Source organism: Rhyacophila brunnea, unplaced genomic scaffold, assembly GCF_057557595.1.
Source record: "Rhyacophila brunnea isolate RB1 unplaced genomic scaffold, BYU_Rbru_1.0 scaffold_12, whole genome shotgun sequence".
In the NCBI taxonomy this organism is placed as follows: domain Eukaryota; kingdom Metazoa; phylum Arthropoda; class Insecta; order Trichoptera; family Rhyacophilidae; genus Rhyacophila; species Rhyacophila brunnea.
This window is the reverse complement of record NW_028232774.1, coordinates 24408389-24427070: the sequence shown is the minus strand read 5'-3', so window position 1 is coordinate 24427070 and position 18682 is coordinate 24408389. Positions and strand designations below refer to the sequence as shown.

General features: G+C 33.4%; 2 protein-coding genes across 2 annotated transcripts; one reads left to right on the top strand and one right to left on the bottom strand.

Annotated features, from left to right (window-relative positions):
* Positions 1-4111: 4111 nt before the first annotated feature.
* On the bottom strand, positions 4112-16711 carry eIF2alpha (eukaryotic translation initiation factor 2 subunit alpha). Its single transcript, XM_085961032.1, has 5 exons — positions 16648-16711; positions 14530-14767; positions 13916-14147; positions 12814-13046; positions 4112-4573 (listed from the first exon to the last, which is right to left on the bottom strand). The coding sequence occupies exons 2-5, from the start codon at positions 14765-14767 to the stop codon at positions 4263-4265; spliced, it is 1014 nt and encodes a 337-aa protein (XP_085817158.1). The 5' UTR covers positions 16648-16711; the 3' UTR covers positions 4112-4262.
* On the top strand, positions 8811-11570 carry LOC147077965 (uncharacterized). The gene is made up of 2 exons (XM_085961031.1): positions 8811-11178; positions 11310-11570. The coding sequence occupies exon 1, from the start codon at positions 8825-8827 to the stop codon at positions 10631-10633; it is 1809 nt and encodes a 602-aa protein (XP_085817157.1). The 5' UTR covers positions 8811-8824; the 3' UTR covers positions 10634-11178; positions 11310-11570.
* Positions 16712-18682: the final 1971 nt, after the last annotated feature.

The window sequence follows — 18682 nt, the reverse complement described above, 5'->3', positions numbered from 1 at the left end:
AATATCTATGGACTCTTGGCTCTATTTAGGAATTTCCGGTTTCTGTTGTAGATTGACTCCCAACACATAAATTGGCTCTGAAAGGTATGGTAGTAGTTTAGGTAGAAAATCTGTACTTATTTTCTGCAAAATCATACATACAACATACTGGCTCTGAGGCACACATTTGAAAAAGGACGAACTACAAATTGTCTACAAAATTATGTCTCACCAAAACTTATGTTGATGAGGATACTAGATCAGCCTTTGCATGGACAATGTAATGCACATCTAGCAAAGCCTAGTATCTGCGTCAATGCTGCGTGAACACGGCAGCTTGCAGTGTCTTCAATTTGCTGCTGCACATGACAATCACTTGTCGATGCAACAATCCGTAGATCAGATATTCATTACACGCAGTATCTGCGGAAATATCTAGGCAATACGAATCAGTAAATACTGCAAGGTGCAAACAGTATTTGAATGAAGAAATACTTGTTGAATATGTATTTCTGAGACTGACTTTTATAAGAAAATTTTATTTCTAATTATTTATGTACAAATTTGCAGCTTTAAATATGCTTGCTGGTTTTCTGCGATTATCTCAAAATGGCGCACCATAGAGGTAACTGAGTTTGAAACTAATAGCGTTATAAGTTTGGATCTTGATAGATGCCATCATATACAAGGACAGGGCATAATTCAAACACATCAATACTGGATATTTTATGTCATAATGTGACGATTTATAGCGGAGGGGTTAAGGGAGTTTGTAGAAATTGTAATGTCACAAATCCAATAAAATATAAACGCATTTTTTTCTCAGAATCTTATACTGAAATTGATCATTTCTATCAAAAGGGGAAGCAGGGATATTTTTGAAAAATCCGGCTTTGAACTTGAAGAAAAATTCAGAGCAAGGAAAAAATTGTCACCTGCGACGCATTTTCTGTGCTGGATATTTATTAACTTACCTCACTATTTCTAAAACCTTTGAAATGATGGCTAATAACCAATTATCCATAATGTAAGATTTAACAGCAGCTACAATAATATCACATGTAGCATAACGGAAAAGACATATTCTGTAAAATGACAAGACAGTCTTCATTTAAAAATTTGTTTATTATTATAAAATATAATAGGTTCGCCTTTCGATAGGCGAGGGACATGACACCATCTTTACAAGAGAATCGGTATACTTACATTAAATGCATAGTAATTATTGTTGCTAGACGATGAGAAAGTTCACAAATAAAGTAATGATAGTTTTCCTTAATAACATAAACTTCGAATTATCCAGACTAAGCGTTGAACAATCAATTCAGATTCACTTACCATCAAATAGTTTTAATTTTATCAATTAGAGAATAAAATTTGATGCTATAGATTGACATTATCTGTTATAATGGTACGTTTACATCTGACACTTATACCGTTATACTTATTTTATGTGTCTGACATAAAATTTCACTTACTGTTTACACCTGCATGGATCTGACATAAAATTCTGGTATACTTCTCGTTGAAATAAAGTCTCGACACTTTATTCAATGGCAACATTGGAATAAATATATGCGGTGTTTACATATGATATTGTAATTTATTCGGACACTTATTTTGTATACTTCTCAAAAACGTTATGTCAGTTGTCAATATGGGAATGTTAAAAAAGAAAGCAGCGAGTGTTATTATTTTAAGTCTTTTGGCAACAAAAAGGAGGAAAAAATGGTCTAGATGGGTGCGGGAATGGATTCAGCGACGAGAAGAACTAGGTGCCTTCCGTTTAATGTCAGAGTTTAAAATCGAAGATCCAACTCAATTTGTGAACTTTAGTTTGCAAGATTGGACCTTTTGCCAAAAAACAAGACACACAATTTAGAAATGCCATAAGTGTAGAAGAACGATTAACAGTAACATTGCGATATCTAGCACTTGATCGTAATTGCATATTCAATATAATATTATCGTATTACGAGTGCAGGTGTGGGCCAAAATGAATTAGGTAATACCATTTGAAGCGCATTTTTTCTTCACAGAGTGCATCAGAATTAATCATATGTGCCGAGAAAAAGCGATATTTTATTTTCGAACAAAATCCATAGAACACGGCACATCCGATTTATTTCTCACTGTCTATGATTTTTGACAGATCGCTACAGTACATTTATTAACGTAAACGTTGGGCATACATTCATGGTGTACCTATGATAATTGATTGTCCGTTGTTTTAGAAATATACCTATGCAATTCACTAGGTACCTGTCAAACTACGAATAATGTGTCAGGTACTTGATATAAAAGTAGACGGGAGTCCAACTTCAGTGATATATCGCGGCAAGTTCGGAATTGTCGAATACGCGGTGTTTACATTTGCGTATATAAGTAGATTGAATTAGTGACAAGTGAGTGTCGACACACGCAAAATTAGTGGCTGGTACAAATATAATTACTGTTTACACTTGGTGAATATGGTGTCATACATAAATATGACAATATAAATGTCAAATGTAAACGTACCATAAGACAACTTTCATGAAAGAAAGCCTACGTAAGTAATAATATAATTATTACATAATCTTGTGTAATCTGGATAATTGAATGCCTATTATCATACCGGTAACTTTGTCTATGGCCCCAACTTCAGACAATGTCCTTTATCTTATACTGTATTTGTTAGCTTGCCTAATCCGTGAAAAACTAAGACTAGATTACTACTCTGGGCCCTTTCTCATTATTTCTTTAATACCAATAAATATACGACAAATATGCTAGGCATACCGCAAGTAAAATTAATTACAGACCTTCATTTTTAAATGAATAAATAAGAGGTAAACATTAAGATTTTAATTCACTGTCGCTAGTGAAGACGTACATTGACCACTGTCAGTTTGGAATTCATGAAGTTAGCTGCACAATAATAGCGAATACATCATTTGACTGTATATCACGTCATATCAATAAGCCAGACAATGGAAGCTAAAATTACCTGATACTATGTCTAAAATACCTATGTGAAATTTTCTAAAGCTCAAATTGTATTGGCAGATTTTCACACCAATAGCCACAGATCGTGAAATGTCACTTTGGATTGTTCCCTGGAGTTGTAACCAAAATGGAATAATTCTCAGTGCTTGACTCACTCGCAACCTGTGACAGTTGGGTCGAAGATTACCGATGTACGAAAATATCCAAATTAAGCATGAGCTTCCGAATAGGGTAGCATCGCATGTGGTGTGGCCTCTGTCTTGCTTTTGACATGACGCAAATTTGATGTTTATATATTGAAGATTACCTGACTATACTCATTATTTGAAGATAATAATAAGATACAAAAATATTATTGTAGTAAATACAATTAGTTGCAACTTTATCAAATAATTTTCATTGACATTTAAAGTAACAACATAATAGGTTCGTATCATTGAAACCGAATCAAACAAATCAAACCAAACCATAGACAATATACGTACAAATTGTAAGAGTAGAAAGTACACCGGAAATGGTTTGAGATTTGACGTTTGGTTCAGTGTATCATTGAAAATCAAACCGTTGTCGGACCATCAGAAATGGTATGACATGAAACATCAAACCACTTCTGACAGTTCATAGACTAATGACGATCTGTCAAACGCGAAATGCGTTCCTGTGGACATTCTGCCAAACGGTACGAAACCTAACGAATCCAACCGTTCGTTTGGTTTGTTTGATTCAGTTTCAATGATACGAACCTAATAAGAGGGAACTGTTTAGTGTTGCCACCAAGCTGACCAATAAATATTTGCTGGTTTACTTATAATTGTTAATACTGATAACTGAGCATATATTATGAACCAATCAAATCGAATGATCAAGTTGGTAGCTGAATCGTTCCATCTAATAGCTATTTGAATTCGATGATTGTTCACGGCGATCAACGTGGATCATTGAAGCTGGTGTAATTAGACTTTAATAGTCTCCTATATTATGTTTCAGTGAGGATGAGGTTATTCTTAAGAAACCCAGTTTAAAAAATCTGATAATATTTAACACATTTCATGTTATTGAAAGATAGCTTCAAATGATGAAAATGTTATAAATAATTTCAGAAATGAGTTGATAAAGCAAAACATTTCTAAATAAAACGACATCCTACATAATCAGTATATAATATGTATTAGGTATGTAAAGTAAACAACTTTGGCCAAAGTTAGAACGACAGACTTGAGTTAATGAATTAATGATATTGTGATTATAAAAAAATTATCATTACTAAATTCTTATAGGAGTTACAGATTTGAAGCTTATTCATCATCGGAAGCCTCCCCGTTCTCCTTTGTTCCCTTATCCCCCTCTTCGTCTCCACTGATCTCGGCTGGCCCACCCATACCCTCCTCTTCTTCCTCCCCCGAGTCTCCAGCGACTTCGGCGTTCTCCGCCTCGGCCCTCTGCATCTGGCGAGCGAGCTCCGCCTCGTCCATTGCGGTGACCACCTTAGGCCCCATCTGCACGTTGAAGACTCCTTTCATCGAAAGGATTGTCTCTCTCACTTTGTCTATCGCATCCTGTAACGCTTTTAGTCCTTCCGCCTTCTCCGGAGTGGACGTCGTCATTACTGTAAATACAAAATAATTTAACTATAATTATTTTTTATTCAAAATTAAATTGAAAGACCCTAAAACCATCACCTTAGTTAAAATTTAGTTAAGTATGCCATCTTTGAAAATCTCCTTTAACCTCTTCTATGCATCACGATATTACTATGGCAGTATCTGCAAGCCACAGATTTTCAACGACACACGTTGAATATAGAGCGAAGCTCTTACTAAAATTGCTGTAATATTGATATTTTGTGGTTTAGTATTTCATAATTATTCAAACTGTGTGTTTAATTTTTTAGATTATGCAAATCAATCGACAGTGGCTAGTAATTTGAGTTTAAAGTCGGACGAGATAACTCGCGAAATTTGTAAGTGCAGCCTGTCAATCACAGCTTCATAGAGCGAGAAAACTCGCTGAAGGCATAGAACCGGTTAAGCTATTTATCAAAATAACTAATATAAAATATTGGTATCATTTTATCCAAAAACATTTCTATAAGATGAGGTAAAATAATTCAAACCATTAATTACTGGTGGCAGGTAATATACAATTGCACAAAAGGTCTAATAACGTAACAATGATCAAAAGAAAATAACTCTAATTGAGCGCTAAAAAATCCTGATGCCATCTATGAATCAAATAAATTTAGCAACCATCTGTGGTCACAATTTAAAACTCTCTGAAAGCATATTAATCACACTAAATCTGCAGGGAAGGCACTTGTAATATTACTGAATAAAAAAAAATCTAGCAGTCTGTAATAATTTATGGCGTGCATTTTTGAAGCAAGTATTAATAGACAATTTTGAAAAGTTTTTAAATAACAACTGTCAGAATTTTAAATGAATGGTAAGTATTTAATTCAAAGTATCGGTATAAGCCCGCCAGTTTTAACGTTGAATGTAAAATATTCGTACAGCAAGAAATAATATTTAAAAATCAGTAGTAAAAATAAATGATCATTATTTAAATGACATGGGCCAATAGATAAAACCAACATCCATTATTATTTTGATAGCATGAAAAGTAAAAAACATTCAATGGGGCGTACGGCATTTTAGGGTTACCATTATCGCATATAAAGTATATTAGTCTATGCATTCATGAATATCGGTAAGAACTAACTATTTATGATTACATTATTATTAAAAGAAGATCAACTAAGAAGTCGCACAAGTGCAGAAAAAAGATCTAGATAGACATTTCATACAACAAATGTGAATAACCTCAAAGATTAAATTAATAATTGATCAAAAATATAGGTAATCTAGGTAGGTACTACAAATATTACAGAAATCATATTAATAATTTTTTTAAACTAAGTACCTACATTTTTATAACAAAGTATTGTCTAATTTTATAAAAAAAATGAATCTCAGTTTGGGAACAACAATAATTGATAGTATGATATTAAATTTAACTTAATTAAAATTGTATGCTAAATTAATTAGTTAGGGTTCGTGGATTTTTTACAATTTCACATGTTTTGGACTCATCACTACAAAAAAGGTTTTTTTTGACGTCTTTTAAAATTACTAATTTAAGTATCTAATAGGGTGTTCATCCAAAATTTTCGAATGCGATTTTACGCCAGATATATAATACGCCCGTATAATTGCGTTCATCCAAATTTAGTACATAAGCATCTCGCCGAACCCGAACACCTAATGCCCCTCTACCATAAGTTTAGCGAAACCGATTGCTAAATTTGGCAGAGTCCATTTTTGACAGATCGCAACTGACAGCCCGCGTTTGTTGATAATTGTCATAGGTTCTTGTTTTCTTCCGTATTTCATTATGATTCAGTGTATTATTTTGATTATTGTCTAATGGTACTATCTATTTTACAATTGATTCTATAATTGGTGCTTATTTTATTCAATCATGAATGCTTTATTTATAGGTAGTAAACTTTGCTTTCGTAGATAAAGCTAATCTACAATGCCGCAAATTTCGTAAAAGAGGCGACGCTTTCAAATTTAGGAGTCTCGTTAGTAAATACACATCAAACGCAGATTCATGAAATCAAATAAATACAAGTAATATAATATTTTGAACAACTCAATTCACATGATTATGCTGGAATCGATTTATGCATAATAATTATATGGTAGGTAGGTATACTATCACGATAACCATTTACTTTCATTTGTTTATATTGTAATGATTATTTATTCAATAACGTTTATTCGGCATTCGGATTATCCGGCCATAATGTAGCATTAATCGAAAAATAAAAGAAATAATATGAAAGTAAATGTAATAGCGAGTTCAAAATATATAGACCACTAGGGATATCTAGCGGCAAAATGTGAGAAATTGTAATTTATTTGACAGTTAAGTGCCCATAGACATCAAAAACTGACCATAGAGAAAAAATATTTTTCTGTTTTAATATAAGGAATACTTGTTTCAAATAGGCGCGCATGTACAAACACGGTTATTTGAATAGAGCATAATGGAACAAGGCGGCGCCCGTATATACAAATTCGAAGCTAAGTGGGTGAACACTCGACAAGTTTTATTACGGCAATAAACGGTTTCGGCGTAAGGTGAGACCGTCATAAACCATTCGGTTCGGCTTATTTCCATGGAAACCCTATAAGTATATTAATTATTTATATATGTATATTATTATTTTTACTATTAGTGTAAATGCAGAATCAGATAGTAATTTAATATTGTCAATTTATTATAGTATGTAATACAAGACCATGAAATTTATTGCCAGCGCTCCATTGGCGAGCCAAAAGTCTGAGGACAATATATCGTCCGATTTGTCTATGCTCTGATACTGATCAACGAACGAATAAAAAAGTCGAGCTGTCAAAAGTCAAATGTTGCGATTATCGGAATGTCTTCCGATAATCCTAAAATTTTGTGTTATTCATTTTATAATATGTAGACTTGCATAAAATAATATAACAATAAAAACAACACAAATGTTTTCTTTTATGAATTTCATAAATACAAATAAATAAAATAATTGATAAATCTCTCATTTTCTAATGTTTGAATTAACAAATTAATCAATATTTATTTTAAAACAATAACATTTTTTTTTCGTTCCGAATGATTGCGTATTAACGACAAATCGAATTTACGTAGTGATTGACGGACGAATTCTGACAACTCGGAGAGTAAAATATCAACATGTTTGAAATCCAACGAGAATTTTCAATAGCCTGGCGACACTGTTTGTTTGTTTACAAGCTAACCGTTTTTGTCCTACGCACTCCTTTCGATTTCAAATTCTTTCTTTCCTTTTACAATCCTGCTAGCGACGTGTCGTGTTGTCAATTATTTTGATTGCTGAGTAAAATACTTAGATATACTACATAATATCACGTGGCAATATATTTCATATTCAAGCACGTGGCAAGTTGAGTGCGGTACTAAATCGAGCACCAATCGAAGCATTGTCTACTACAAAGAGGTATGTACAATTAATTTTGATTCTTATATCAATTAATACCACAGTATAGCAAACTTACGCTACAAAATAATGTTCCTTTATTTTCCACTATTGTTCCATAATTGCCCGATGGATGTTTTAAGTGAATGTGATCGCCACTAATGTGTTGTCTTTCACTCTCTTTTGTCGTTATCCCATTAACTGAAGGAATGTAGCACGTATGTGCCGTTTATAATGCAATTACTGCACCTAATTTAATTTTATACTGAGAATGGAATATTCATAATGGTATAGGGAAGTACAAATAATATACATACACTTAAAAAAACTAAATAATCTCTGTAGTTTGTGTTTGTTTGTTTTAAATGCCTTTTTTGATGAGACCTGACAGCTGATTACAAAAATTTTGTGGTGGCCTACCTCTAAAATGTGTGAAAATCACACACCTACTACTTGATGTAAAGAATTTCTTATAGTAAACTGTTTTCGTAATGATACAAACATTACAATGCACACCTATATGGTGATTTTTAGCCATGTAAATACCCGCCATGTTTACATGTCAATACGCCAGAAACATACTTTTATCATATCACATGAGCTCAAGTGATGGTAGGAAAGCTCATGCATGACATTTAGTAAAGAAAAATGTACAGTGTTGCTTTACTTAGTGGGTATTTAAAAGTCTCAGATCCAAACTATCGCCACATCACCATCGTCACGTATGATAGTAATGTTTTTTTTTTAAATTTATGTAAGTTTCTGACATATTCATCAAAATTTGATACATTGAGACATACCTAATATTATTATTTTTTTCTTTTATTTTCAGTTTGTACACCTTCAAGAATGGAAGCGTACTTGGAGATGTATGTGTCCGATGACTCGTTAGAAGATTTCGCCTTGAATCCGGCATTCAACAGTGTTAATCGAAGAAGAAAAAGGGAGAGAACTTGGGAGATGGCGACAGTGTATAAATCAAAGGAAGATGCTGAGAACTCAGTAAAAGAAGAGAGTATTTGGAGCTTCCACTACAGGAATAAAACTAACCAAGGAACAAAAATATATTTCCGCTGTAAGGCAGTTAAAAAAAGGGCTCAGCAATGTGATGCTGCAATTTATTTATTTTTTGACTGCAAAAGTGATGATGTCTATCTATTTAAAACAACTGATCCCCATTCACATGATAATGCTGAAGAGTTGGCCCCTGTAAGGTTGTCGGATGACGTCAAATTGGAAGTTAAAGCTCTATTTGATTTAAAAGTAAAGCCTAAACGAATGATGCAGATACTTATGGAAAAAGGATTCCATCTAAAGAAAACACAGTTAGCAAATTACCTGGTACGATTAAACAAGGATGTCTATGGACCAAGTCAAATCAGTCTTGGAGAACTAGAACAGTGGTGTTTGGATCATTCAACAATACCGGAATGCGAGGATTCGGCGTACGTTGTCGCACATCGGATAAAATATGCCGGTGCAGATGATTCATCTGAATTTGGTGTATACATATCGACGAATCGCCTTTTGAAAAATGCGATTCTAGCAAAAAATATCCATGCGGATGCCACATATAAATTAGTGTGGGAAGGCATGCCTGTCTTGATAGTAGGGTGCACGGATTCCGATCGGCACTTTAATGTCACTGGCATGGCAGTCTGCTCTCATGAGCAAACGGCGGATTTTAAATTTATTTTCCAAGCCCTGGTCACTGGTGTGGGTAATGTTAATGAAGTGATTGACCCGAATTATTTCGTATCAGATGCGTCGAGTGCTATACGCAATGCGTTTAGAGACGTTTTTGGTTCTAATAAATTGCAGATAATGTGTTGGGCCCACATGCGCAGAAATACTCTGAAAAAAGTTGAGTCCTTGGTTGATACACGATATAGGGTGGAGGTGATGGCAGATATAGACACGCTGCAGTTGGCGCCTTCGAAGAAAGTATTTGAAAGTGCAGTGCCGCTCTTCACAAAGAAGTGGAATGATATGGGTCAAATAAATTTTGTTACCTATATTAATTCGCAATGGCTGACAACGCACCAGAATTGGTACGAAGGCTTTGCTGAGCGAACTCCATCCACTAATAATGCATTGGAGGCATTCAATTTAAACATCAAACGAGAAGAAACTTTCCGAGAAAGGTTGCCTGTAGCGCGATTTCTTGAATTGAGCCTTCAGACAACCGAAAAATGGTCGAAAGACTATTTTCTGGGAACAAAAATATTCCACTCCAACACAACAATTGGGCTAAAACACTGGACTGACGCATACCAATGGGCAAAATCGGACATTAGAGTCACAATAAAATCTTCATCGCAGGATATTGTCCAGTATTTCTGTCCGTCGGCTGGAGCGACACAGGCGACATCAGAAGAGATTTCTGGTGTTACTGAGATGTTATGGACAACATTCGAAGAGTTCCGGAAAATGGCATTTAAGGTGTGGGTCGTCGAAGTGCCCATTGGGGAAGATTGGATGAATGGGAGATGCACTTGCCCAACATATTTTAAAGAGTATGTTTGCAAACATTTAATTGGTTTGGCTATACGCCTAAAATATGCGAAACCTCCACCAGCTGCAAAAAAAATCCCCATCGGAAAAAAAAGACAAAGAGGAAGGCCAAAATTGGCAACCCGTGCGCTTTTAGTCGATTAATAGCATTAAAAAGTTTTTAGTTGTGTAGTATTAAATTATTATAAGTTTTTATGTTATCGTTAGACTGTAAATAATTTGTTTCCCATTGTTCGAGGGATGTGTATCCTAGATTATCATTTTCAATCATTCACATTGGTCGTCTTTAGTAATAAGTTGTATGTAATTGAAGGACAAAATTTTTATGTTATCGTTAGACTGTAAATAATTTGTTTCCCATTGTTCGAGGGATGTGTATCCTAGATTATCATTTTCAATCATTCACATTGGTCGTCTTTAGTAATAAGTTGTATGTAATTGAAGGATAAAATTTTTATGTTATCGTTAGACTGTAAATAATTTGTTTCCCATTGTTCGAGGGATGTGTATCCTAGATTATCATTTTCAATCATTCACATTGGTCGTCTTTAGTAATAAGTTGTATGTAATTGAAGGATAAAATTTTTATGTTATCGTTAGACTGTAAATAATTTGTTTCCCATTGTTCGAGGGATGTGTATCCTAGATTATCATTTTCAATCATTCACATTGGTCGTCTTTAGTAACAGGTTGTATGTAATTGAAGGACACAATTTTTATGTTATCGTTAGACTGTAAATAATTTGTTTCCCATTGTTCGAGGGATGTGTATCCTAGATTATCATTTTCAATCATTCACATTTGTCGTCTTTAGTAACAGGTTGTATGTAATTGAAGGAAAAGATTTTTATGTTATCGTTTGACTGTAAATAATTTGTTTCCCATTGTTTATTCGAGGGATGTCTATTCTAGATTATCATTTTCAATCATTCACATTGATCGATATCGGTTGTTTTTTGTAATAGGTTGTATGTAATTGATACGTAATTGAAGGAAACGTCTTATTCTGTCGTATGTTGGTTACTATTGATTATTATTGTGAATTTATGAACATAAGAAATATATTTATTGTAAACAACTGAAGTCTGTCTTATTATTTAATTCTGATATTGAAAATAATATGTAATAAACACTATACAAGTCTGAAGTATGTCTTGTTATTATTGCAAAGTTGAAAATATATATAATAGACACTACAATTGTATTTAACTCCGCAATGAAGTAGAGATTAAGGGTTTGAATCTCACAAGGTAAGGTTACATATATCTTTGAAGTGCGATTAGATCAAGAGTGTATGCCTAACAGCTACCTACAACTTAAAATGAAATAGTATCTTAAAGGCACTAGAAGCTTGCTTAGGAGACTCACATTGCATCATTGAGCCATTTTATAGATACACAAATACTGCTACCAGTGTTGCCATGTCTACTGAAATTTCAGTAGATCTACTGAAATTTTTTTCAGGAAAAGAAGAAATGATATTTGTGATGAATAAAAGTCACTTTTTATATGATTTTTTAAAAGACACTAGTAAGATTATGTCAATATGCACGCTTTCAACAAACACAATCGTTGAATTTCATACATTTTTGTCAATCTACTGATATTTTGAAGAAAAAATCTACTGAACTTTTAAAATTTTAGTTGGCAACACTGTCTGCTACACTAAATGGGTAATTTTATCATAATAAGTAAGCTACTAAATAAGTTATTTCAGTAAAAGAAAAAATCTGTCCAAAATAGATTTTATTCTGACAAATTGATATTAATACTTACCATTAATTATTTAAATAATTCCCGGCAATTATTTAAATAATTCCCTATAATAATTTAAATACTTCCATTGTGATATTATAATACTTACCAATAATCATTTTTTACTTGCTGTTCATATTAAATAGTTCCCACCTTTTTAATAAAATACTTGCTTGATTTTTTATTAAAATACTTGCTGATAATGCATATATATACTTACCCAATAATTTGAGAAGCCATAATTTATTGTTAATCTTGTACATAATTGGTTTATTGTAACATTTATTTTATCGATATTATTATGTGGCACTTCATTTTGATAACTCCAAATTGTCAACAAAATTATTTGTGTGTTAACGTATAATAAACAAAGGTGACATGCATACTTCGAAATATTTTATGGCGTTGCTATGTATCAAAATTTATTATTGATAGACATTATTGCGCTACTGTTTAATGTGGTCGATGAAAGCATTTATAAAGTATTTATAAGGAATTATTGGTACTTGACAACTTTCAGTATCTATAATCTATAACTATATAATACACAGATTGGTTGAAATTCTTACCATACAATGGGGGTGCTATCAAATTGATCTTGATGGGTATCTCTTCAGTGGAGAGAGTGAGCCCTGCCTTTAACGCAGTCTTGACAGCGTCGATTCCCTCATACTCGTAACAGGCGCACTCAATGTCAGCTCGGATCTTGACTGCTTGCGATGTCAGCTTTCTCTTAATGTTGTTGAGGAGAACCTGTTTCGTTTCTTCATCTAAACCACATTCCGCCAGAATGGATGGATCCCTATAGAAGGAAAGAACAAACTTAAGCGGTTGAAATCACTAATATAGTTTGCGTTTATTGAAAACAATTTTAATACTATGACCGAAGGAGGCTACTACATGGAATTTAAATTCAAATTGATTAAGTTTTGCACTATTCCATTCGAGTTGTTTTTTACGGCCTGGGCTGTGCCTTTCGGCATTTTCAGGCACTATGCACACTCCCCAATGGTATACACTGACAACAAAATGGTGCAACAAATAATCCCTAAATATACATAATATGAAAACATCTCGTGCATATACACGCTAAAAAAATTGTTTATGTAGAAAAAAATACGACGCCCGACGGGACTTGAACCTGTATCTGCTGGATTCGCGCCAGTATGTTTTACCATTAAATTATGGGCGCCTTAGATAATTACGACGATTTATTTATAAAACTGCATTGCATACATTGTATTACGGTTGACAGTAAGCTGACGTTTGGTAGCTACCATTTGTAACAAGGCACTACAAATGTTGGGCTTCGTCTTACATACTCCCGGTCTTTTCGGATGTTATGGTATTACAAGTTTATCAGTTCGGAACATACTTGAGACTGGGCCTATTGTCTGGGCATCGCATCAGTTGAAGTACAGCCGTATGGTGGAGAGGGATCAAAAGAAATTTTTGAGACTACTGTATGAATACTGTCAGTAACTCTATCTGACTGACTTTTCGTTGGATATGATTACATACTTTAGTTTACATCTATATTTAACTACATATTTTTTTCCAACTTATATGCGGTGTAAACGGAAACTTAACCATTCTTCTACATAAAAATTTATTACTTATATACAACTTTCTATTACAGTGACATTAAGAAGTACATATTTATAAGCTTACAAAACTGCCTGCTTGAAGAAGTCGTAAGCATACGCTTTATTGCTCTTGTATTTTTCTTCAAAATGCCATGCAGTTCTCTCGTACAGATCCTCAAGTTGTTCGTCAGAAGAGTAGTGTAATAGCTCAGCGACATGGCGAAGAATGGAATTGACCGCCTTCGCTTTAGCGTAGCGCTCGTTGCATTTTTCTACATCCTCGGCTGACACACGTCGTTTGGAAAGATCTATGTAACCTGTTCATGGAAAAATAATATTTAATTAGAAATCCAATCCTAGAAAAAGGTCGACTGATAAATGGAACTCGAACCTCACATCTTTACACTGTCCCGAGTGACAGCTCTTCTAATTGAGCTATCATCCTACCTATGACTCTGCGAATCGAATGTAAAATATTTGTAATGTTTAGTTTCAATCTGTTTAGTTGAAGCCAGCGGCAAACAAATTTCGAAAATAGCCGATAAACTAGATTATTTATTAAGTTAGGTTATGTTAGATTAAAATTCTTGAATTCATGAATTATTGCTGAAAATGGCAATGAAAATTGCCGCTGTTCTCGCTTGGTTTCTGGTAAACTGACTTGTACCAAAATATATTTAAAATGGATATTATAAAAACCTTTTTCTTTGTCTACTCTGATTACAACGACGGGTTCTGTTTTGCCGACTCGGATTAATTTATTAATAGATCTGATACGTCTTCGGGACAATTCAGAAAGCAGGATCATGCCCTCTTTATTGTTGTACTCAAGTAAATGGACGTAGGCGCCCATCTCCGCGATGGAGCGCACATTGATCATCACTACATCTTCCACTTCAGGATATTTCTCCTTGTAAAACCTACAAGTAAGCGGCATCTGGAAACAGAAAAAAAAACCATCAGAAATAAACAAAAGATTAATATTGATTTTAAAAGTATAATGCGCTTCAACGCGGTAAATAATGAGTGCTTAACAAGAACATTCGACAACCATGAGAGACCATCCATGTTTTAACTTGTTGTAGAATTGGTCTGCGATATGCCAATATAACAAAAGTTACATTAAAAAAAATTGTTGAAAACATACATCATCGTAAAGTTCGATTGTTTTGACATAAGTCATAGTCAGAGTAGCGCCGAACGAGAGAAAACGATGCAATAAGCTTGATGTAAGTCATGTCTATCCACATTGAATTCACATCATTAAAAAGCGAGGAATTCATGAATCCACGAATCAACACACTGTTTGAAATATTTACAAGCGAGACATCTTGAAATAATAATTATTGAAAATCGATGTTTGAATAGGTAATGCTAAATATGTTTCGGGGCTTTTTTGTGCAATGATAAGAGTTATTATGGGTAAAATTTTATTTTGGAAGCGATTTTAGTTGCGAGAAACTTCAATACAATTTAACAAATTAAGGATTTATAATTTTCTGATTTTGCAAGAGTGCTTAACCCATTGGAGACAATCGGCGCCGCTGTTGACCAAGTGATTCTGGACAATCGGCGTCGTCCTTGGTAAAAATGTTATATTTTTTACATTTAGATATTTCTTGAATCCATACAAATTTACTTACATATTTAAAAAGATGAATTTAAATTTATATAGGTAATATAAAAGTTGTACCTAGCTGTTTTAGTACTCCTGTAAAATTTACTACAAAATTAAATCTGGCTGCTGGTTTAAAATTTTTCCCATTTTAATCATCTGTCTTCGATGGGTTGATCAACAGACGTATTTTATGACATTTATACATATTTGCCGCTTAATACTTTGGACGCGGAAGACGCACACGGTGCGTAATGACCAGGCGGCCGATCGATGTAATTAACGTGCATTTTAAAGGGGGCAATTAAAATCTCATTATCTATTCAGCAGCGAAAGCGTTAAGCGCCGTCTATAGTGTCAAGGATCCCAGGTTCGAATCCCGGGTCTGGCAAGTACACATATTGTTTTTCAATTTGTGTATGATTCAGAGTATGAACCTAATAGGTTGAGCAAGTGGCTTACATCCATTTCTCGTAAAAAAAAATCTGTTAATACAAACCTCCACTCTGTGGAGGCCCATATGATCCTATTAGGATCGGATATGGTCAAAAAAAAAAAAAAATACATATTTGAGAAGTCAAAATTTATTGAATACTTTTTACAAAATGCAGGTCATTCTCTCAAACTATTTCACCACATTCTATAGGTATTCAAATAACAGAAAACCTGTGTTGAGTGCTGAGATTATTTTTTTTTTTAATATATTATTATGTAGGTACCTACCTACTTAAGAATTTAAATAGCATATTTATAGTGATAGTTGGACAGGTTATAAAAAGTTATCGAATAAATTCACAATATTAACAGTGATTTTAGCCCTCATAAACATAATAATAAATCGATAAAATATCTATGTTAGTTATCCGGGAATAAAAAAGCAGGGTGTTTTCTCTATCGGGCTACTGTGAAGCGTTCTTTGACATTTGAGAACTCGAATACCTAACCTGAGCATAAAAATAACTAAATAAAAAGGACGGATGAAAAGCAATCCTTAATGTGATTTAACAGGTTTGTATTTTAGTAACCTAGCGGATGATCAGGCATTTCCAGCGAATAAAGAAAGTTTACAGTTGTAAAATACGAATACACCGACGACAAAGTCAAATCTGTTCTGATTTCCAGAACATAATATTACAGATAAACAGGTGTAGCGGGTGCTCGAAATGGGTTTTTCTTCTCATTTATTCTCTTAATTAACAAACCTTGTCCTTTTAAAGCCTTATTTATGATGCAATATTGACTGGCTCACGTTGCAATTTTGACAGTGCGGCATGGAATTTTGTGTTGCAAGTTGAAAAGATTGATTAACCATAAACATCGACGGGATTAATAATGCTATCTTCTATAGTCTTTGGTAATATCCGGCAATGTAAATATGAGGAAATAAAACCTTTATACAGTGAAGGCATTTAACCCTAGATGCCGTTAGCGGTAAAGTTAAAATTATTATGCGATATCAAATAATTAGTAGAAAATGACTACCTACGATGGTTTTCTAACTTACTGTGTCTGGTAAATATTTAAAATGGAGTGAATCGGCATTTCTAGCTTAATTATTGTTGATTTTTTGAAAATTATGAGATTGGTGACAGTATTGACCGTAATAACTACGATTATAATGTAATATAAAAAAATAACGGCAGCGATTACCTATTATACCTACATACTTTGTTACATAATTAATTAACACCAATAAGTGAATAGGTGGTTACTCACATGTATTAAATATATTAGCCCAAGTAGGTACCTCCTAGCACAAAAAAATCTTTAAAAACGAATTCACTTGAATGACTGTAATACCTAATGTATACAATAGGTACTGGCATATCAGTGGCGTGCGGTGACTTGTGCTTACAAGGATTCTGTTAAATAAATAAATTCTCTAGACATAAATGATGCCTTGTGGTGTATGGTATTTCGGTATGGGAACTTGGTATATTCTTACGTGATATATAATTGTACAATATACCTAATATACCAACAAATCGATTATTTCAGGGGTGCTTTGCATCTACAGCATCTATGGACCGCACGCCACTGGTAGCTATAATGTTACAATACCCATATCTCTAGTATTACCAAAGAACGTTAAATACGTCAATATTATTGTAGGTAATGATATTTTTAGGGACATGGCCGTCGTAAGAGGTAGAGTAAGTAAGTTAAAGTTAACCATTAAAAATAAAAAATAAATAAAAAAAAACTTATTTATCACCATCACATTACGCATACCTACATTATGTAAAATTCGTCGACAAATTAATCTGCTTAAAATAAAAATAACAATTATTAGGTACCTCCTTTTGGCCTGGCCGCCCGCGTGAACCACGCCACATACATTACGTGCAAGGGTACCTACTACGCCCCTGTTTATTATGTTGTGTGAAAAATATATAATTTATTAGTGAGCTTTTAGCGGTAGGTTGTTTAAAAAGGTCTCATACACTAATCATATTAAAAGATGCAAATATCATATTATTATAGGTAGGTAGGTATTAAATTATGCCAAAATCTCATACGGCGTGTGGCTGGTCATGCCCATAAAAGTGATCTCATATCTTTATGAGAAGTTGATCATTATTTTTCGAAAGCTATATTTTCAAGCTACATAATAATAGCTTATGGAGCACTAATAAGATGCACTCAAAACGATTGATAGGAAGAAAATAATGTGGGCTGTTCGTGATTTAAGTCTAAATAAACGTTCTACCTACTGATGGTCAACAATATAACTGCCTAGGTATTAATTATTTATTTTAGCATGTTTCACTATATCGGTTTGTTTCATTCAATTAATAATAACTAGGTAATGACTACACTTCTGCAATAATACTATTATTTTAAGTCAGTCCTAAAAGTTTATTTTATTCAATACAAAACCACAAAGAAACCAGTAAAATTTAAGTACCTACAAATGTGTTTTCACATTGCATGAATAGTTTATTATTAAAATAATACTTACCTACATGAACTTAGCTAATATTTTTCGCGGGTAATTTTGCATTTAGCTAGTAAGACGTGGCGAATAATTTTAATCAATTATTGAATAATAAATGAATATTATGACTATAATTTATATTTTAGTACGATTAAAAATACAGTAATGATTTTTGTTATTTTGTCCATTCGGATTTTATTGTAGGGAATTAAATTGAGTCGATTTTCATCCAATATTTTAAATCTACATCATTACCTATTACTCTATCTACACATACATATTATTCTACTCAGTTTAAT

Bases quoted from the DNA above. Each gene is read 5' to 3' on its own strand.
- LOC147077965 (XM_085961031.1), top strand. From the start codon at position 8,825: ATGGAAGCGTACTTGGAGATGTATGTGTCCGATGACTCGTTAGAAGAT.
- eIF2alpha (XM_085961032.1), bottom strand. From the start codon at position 14,767: ATGCCGCTTACTTGTAGGTTTTACAAGGAGAAATATCCTGAAGTGGAA. The intron at 14,148-14,529 runs GTTTTTATAATA...TTCCATGAACAG, and splicing joins CAGAGTAGACAAAGAAAAAG to GTTACATAGATCTTTCCAAA. The intron at 13,047-13,915 runs GTAAGCTTATAA...TTCCTTCTATAG, and splicing joins TTCTTCAAGCAGGCAGTTTT to GGATCCATCCATTCTGGCGG.